This window comes from Merops nubicus, unplaced genomic scaffold, assembly GCF_000691845.1.
Source record: "Merops nubicus isolate BGI_N331 unplaced genomic scaffold, ASM69184v1 scaffold382, whole genome shotgun sequence".
Lineage (NCBI taxonomy): Eukaryota > Metazoa > Chordata > Aves > Coraciiformes > Meropidae > Merops > Merops nubicus.
This window is the reverse complement of record NW_008594063.1, coordinates 89707-94200: the sequence shown is the minus strand read 5'-3', so window position 1 is coordinate 94200 and position 4494 is coordinate 89707. Positions and strand designations below refer to the sequence as shown.

Genomic DNA, 4494 nt, shown 5'->3' with positions numbered 1-4494 from the left:
GGAATGCCACATGTCCCCTGTGCCCCCGGCTCTGCTGTGCCCAGCTGCTCCAGAGCAGCTTCCCTAGGCAGGAGGGGAGCAGGGCTGGGGGTCCCACCCCCCCGGGGGCAGGGTGGCTTTCCCCTGGGCTGGGGGTTGGGCTCACTGGAGCATTTCCACCTTGCAGCTTCTCAGTGGGCGGCCCCAGCGCTCTGCAATTACAGCTTGATGGTGCATTTCCAGCCCCTCGGGTGTCCCGGGCAGGGGATCTAATCTGCTGATCCATCTCTCACCCCGAGCCCCTCAGGGGCCCTTTGAAAACCACTCTGACTGAAAGGTGGAGTGATTTGTCCAAACTAGTCCCTCTTTTCTGTGCACATATATGTATGTCGAGTGCTCTGGGCTCTCGCTGACCTTCCATTAATCTCTGTCACAAAAACTCCTGCCGTGGGAAGCAGTGAGCCATGTGCTCCTGCCCGGGGCACTGTGACATGGAGAGGGCTCCTGCTCACCCACCCGTCTTGTGAGATGTGGTCGTCTCAGAAGAGCACAAGTTTTGTGTGGTCTCACACTGCCGTGCAGCTGAGGGAGCTGGGGGTGCTGAGCCTGGAGCAAAGGAGGCTCAGGGGAGACCTTCTGGCTCTGCACAGCTCCCTGACAGGAGCCTCAAGTTGAGCCAGAGGAGGTTTAGGTGAAGTATTAGGCAACTTTTCTTCCCTGAAAGGGTTGCCCAGGGCTGTGCCAGGCTGCCCAGGGCAGTGGTGGAGTCCCCACCCCTGGAGGGGTTTCCAAGCCGTGGAGATGTGGTGTGAGGGACACGGGGCAGTGGGGACCTGGCAGTGCTGGGGGAATGGCTGGACTCAAGGATCTTGGAGGTCTCTTACAACCAAAATGATTCAAACTTGAGCCCAGCTCATGTTTGCTATCCAGGCTGGCTTCACCTCCTTGCCAAGGGGGCTTGGTCAGGGACCACACTGGGGAGCTGGCCTGGCTCCATGTCCTGGGTGAGAAGAACCCATCTTCCTGCTCCTGCCCTGTGCTGCAGGGCTGTGACCATAAGAGCAGGTTGAAGGGGGGAAAGGGAGAGGGCATGGACCTCCCTGGGGCTCGTCTGGTGGCATCTGACCCTCACTCTTGCTATATTGCTGTAGCACAATGGGTTGCCTCACTCCATGTCTAGCAAGGAGGCATCTGTGAGATGTTTCAGTCTACGCTGGGGGCAGAGAGCTCAGCTGAGGGTCTGGGATGTGGGGAGCTCTTTAGGGCAAGCTAGAGGGAACAGGTGAGATGTTGTGCATCTCGAGGGCACCTGGGATGGGAACAGACAGGAATGGTCCAGCTCAGCCACGGTGGCCTCAGCCTTTTGGTCACCAGCAAGACGTGGGGTGGTGTTGCCTGCTGCAATGTCATTGCCCACTTCAGTGACACAGGGAAGACACACCCCAACACCTTCCTCCACCTTCCCTGCTGAGAGTACTGTCAGCAGTACTGTGATGTCCTTCCTGTGGACACATCAGGGCTGCTGGGGGCCAGACCCCCCCTTTGGTCCTTGTCCCCTGCCCCACCTTGTCCTTTCTCCCAGATGGAGCCAGGGGAGGTGACGACAGTCCTCGACAACGAGCTGGAGGTCCCGGCGAGCAGCGGCCCCAGCGGGGACTTTGAGATCCGGGAGGAGGAGGAGGAGACGACCCGTCCTGAGCTGGGGAACGAGGTGATGGCCGTGGTGACCCCAGCACCCCCCCCCGGGCTGGGCAGGAACGCGGAGCCGGGGCTCATCGACAACACGATAGACTCCGGGAACTCGGCCGCCCAGCTCCCCCAGAAAAACATCCTGGAGAGGAAAGAAGTGTTGATAGGTGAGGCTGGGGTCTGGGGAAATGGTGGTGTCTCTGGGGTGGGGGGACAGGCAGCTGGGCTGGCCCTGCCCCAGGAGAAGGGGTGGTGTGTGGTAGGTCTTTGGTAGCGTTGAGCCTGGGATAACCCATGCTCAGCTACAAAAGTAGGTTCAGGACCCGTGCTGGATGGTTCCCAGGGGTCTTGGTGTCTTTGCCAGGAGAGCTGTGCACAGTTTGCTTTTGCTAAGGTGGGTTTCCAGGAAAGAATCAGGGTGTTAGTGGGAAGATGTGCGACGGTGCTGGCTGAACACCACCCACCCAACTCTGAGTGCAGGGGAGGAGAGAGCGGCCCTGGGAGGGCCACCTGTCCCAGCCAGAGGGACATCAGAGATGGGGCAGAGGTGTCGGTGTCCCACCACCAGCCAAAGGGAGCTGGAGGCCATGGCATGGCAGAGCAGCTGTTGTTCTGGTGGTCTCCAGCTGAGCGTGCTGGATGCCGGAGGGCACCCAAATGAGCAGCTCTTTGGGGGACTTTCTGTGCTGTCCTTCCATGAGGCTGCAGCCTGTGTGGGGACTTCTCTGTGCATGAGCTGCCTTGTCCATCACCACCATGCAGGTGTAGAGTAGATACCTTCAGGTCCTACCAACCCTTCAGCATCGCCGCGCTGGGGAGCTTGGCGAAGCTCCTTGAACCACGCGGTTGTGTTCGCCCAGCACCTTCCTTTTCAGCTTTTTGAAGCACAGATTCCAGGAGGAACGTTGCTTGCAAACTGGCCAAGGACAAACCCGAGGTGGAATCCAAGGGGATGCCCCAGGAGGGTTTGTTTGAGGGCCAGGGCAGCACTGACGGCCGCGCATCTCTCTGTTGCAGCGGTGATCGTGGGCGGCGTGGTGGGAGCTCTCTTTGCTGCCTTCCTGGTCATGCTCCTCATCTACCGGATGAAGAAGAAGGACGAGGGCAGTTACACACTGGAGGAGCCCAAACAAGCCAACGTGACCTACCAGAAGCCCGACAAGCAGGAGGAGTTTTACGCGTAGAAGGAGAGCCCGGCGTGCCTCGCGCTCCCTCCCTGCTCCAAACTCTCCCTCCTCCTCCTCTACTTCATCCAATCTCTCTTTCTCTCTCTCTCTCTCTTTCTTTCTTTTATTTTTTTTTTATTTTTGGATCAGACTGTGAATTTCAAAAGCAAAACCTTCAACAGCTAAAGGAGAAAAAAAAAACTCATCTTCGGCGTGGTGGAGAAGCCAGTGCCTGGAGCAGGGTGGAGCTCTGGGTGAACTCCCCTGACCTGGCTGCAGCAGGAGGGACGGGCACGGAGCCAGTGCCAAGGAACCCGTGCCCAGGGCGTGCTCAGGGCGGCCGGGCTGCCCACGGCTGCTGGAGATCACTGGGCTTTTCCCACCAACCCAACGGACTCTGGGATCCGGACACCTTCTACCAGCCCTAGGGCACAAGGGGGGGGTTGGTTTGGATTTATCTTCCTTGTTTTCTTCCCTTTGGAAAGGAGGGAGGTTTTTTGCCCTCTGTTGTATTTTTATTTTTGGGGTTTTTTTTGAACGGGGTTGGTTGCTTTGCAGGAGTTCCCTTGCTCCCTGCTTCTACCTGGAAAGAGGCTGCGACTCTCAGATACGCTTCGAACCTTGAAAAAAGCACAAGGAGCTGGAATACCTGGTGCCCCGGGGTTTGCTCTCAGAGTGGGGGGGAAAAAAAGAAAGAACAAAATACAAACACGGCCAGTACGCTGGAAATGATCTCTTCAGATCAGCTCTTTGGAGAGCCTTTGGAGCAGCAAGAAGCTGGAGCCTCTCCTGCTGCTCCCCTGCTGCCGCCACCACCTCGCTTCACTGCCTCGCTGTGCACAGCCAGAGACCTTAAATCTATCAAAGCCACCTCGCCGCCCACGGAGGGGTTTGGGTGAGAAGGGACTTTGCTTTTGCTGGGTTTTCACTGTGCCCAATAACCCTCAGCTCGTGCAGCACGACCGACAGCACTGCTTTCCACACGGAGCGGGACGTCGCTCGGCGGGGAGTTGGCAGGGAGAGGAGCTGGAAGCAGAGAAGCTGAATCCTCTCCCTGGTGGCTCCAGAGGGGATGCCAAAGCTCTGCAAGGCGTGAGGTGCAGGGGCACAAGAGGAAGGCAAAGCAGAGTCCAGCAGAGTCCGTGCTCTGTCCCCTCGGGGTCAGGCAGGGGTCCCTGCAGGGCCGCTCGTGCCTGAAGGTGAGGAAGATGAGGCAGAGCTTTCCACTGGCCAACCCCAGGGCATGTTGGCTGCTCCGTGTCTTTTGCCAGATCCAGAATTGATGCTTTGTGTTTCTTTTGTTGTCACTTCAGTTCCAGTATAGCCCACAGGGCACCGGGCAGCCTGAGGGCAGCAGGTCCTGGATGCCACCATCACCCAGGCGCGGTGGGATCCCCTCTGAGGCTGCCCAAGGTGCAGAGCAACAGGGCCAGAGCCAGAGCCCGACTGTGCCTTCTAGAAAGGCTCAATGGTTTGGAACAAGCCCTCTGCACGGAAAAGTCAATTAGCTATTTCCAATGAGCTGGCTTTTAATTAGCTGAAGTGCTGTTTGCCACGCAGTGCAGGAGCTTTGTTTTCGTGATGGTTGCGATCTCGATGGTGTCCCATGGAGACCTTGGCTTTGCTCTTAGAGCAATTTAAACAGGATAAACAGGAAAAA

The 4494-nt window shown here is 57.9% G+C and overlaps 1 protein-coding gene across 1 annotated transcript in view; it reads left to right on the top strand.

Annotated features, from left to right (window-relative positions):
• The window catches only part of SDC3 (syndecan 3), a 3290-nt gene extending 362 nt beyond the window's left edge, over positions 1-2928 (top strand). Inside the window, exons 2-3 of the mRNA XM_008935603.1 lie at positions 1562-1835; positions 2686-2928. Coding sequence (XP_008933851.1) covers positions 1562-1835; positions 2686-2852 — 441 coding nt within the window. The 3' untranslated portion in view covers positions 2853-2928. The remainder of the gene's footprint in view (positions 1-1561; positions 1836-2685) is intronic.
• Positions 2929-4494: the final 1566 nt, after the last annotated feature.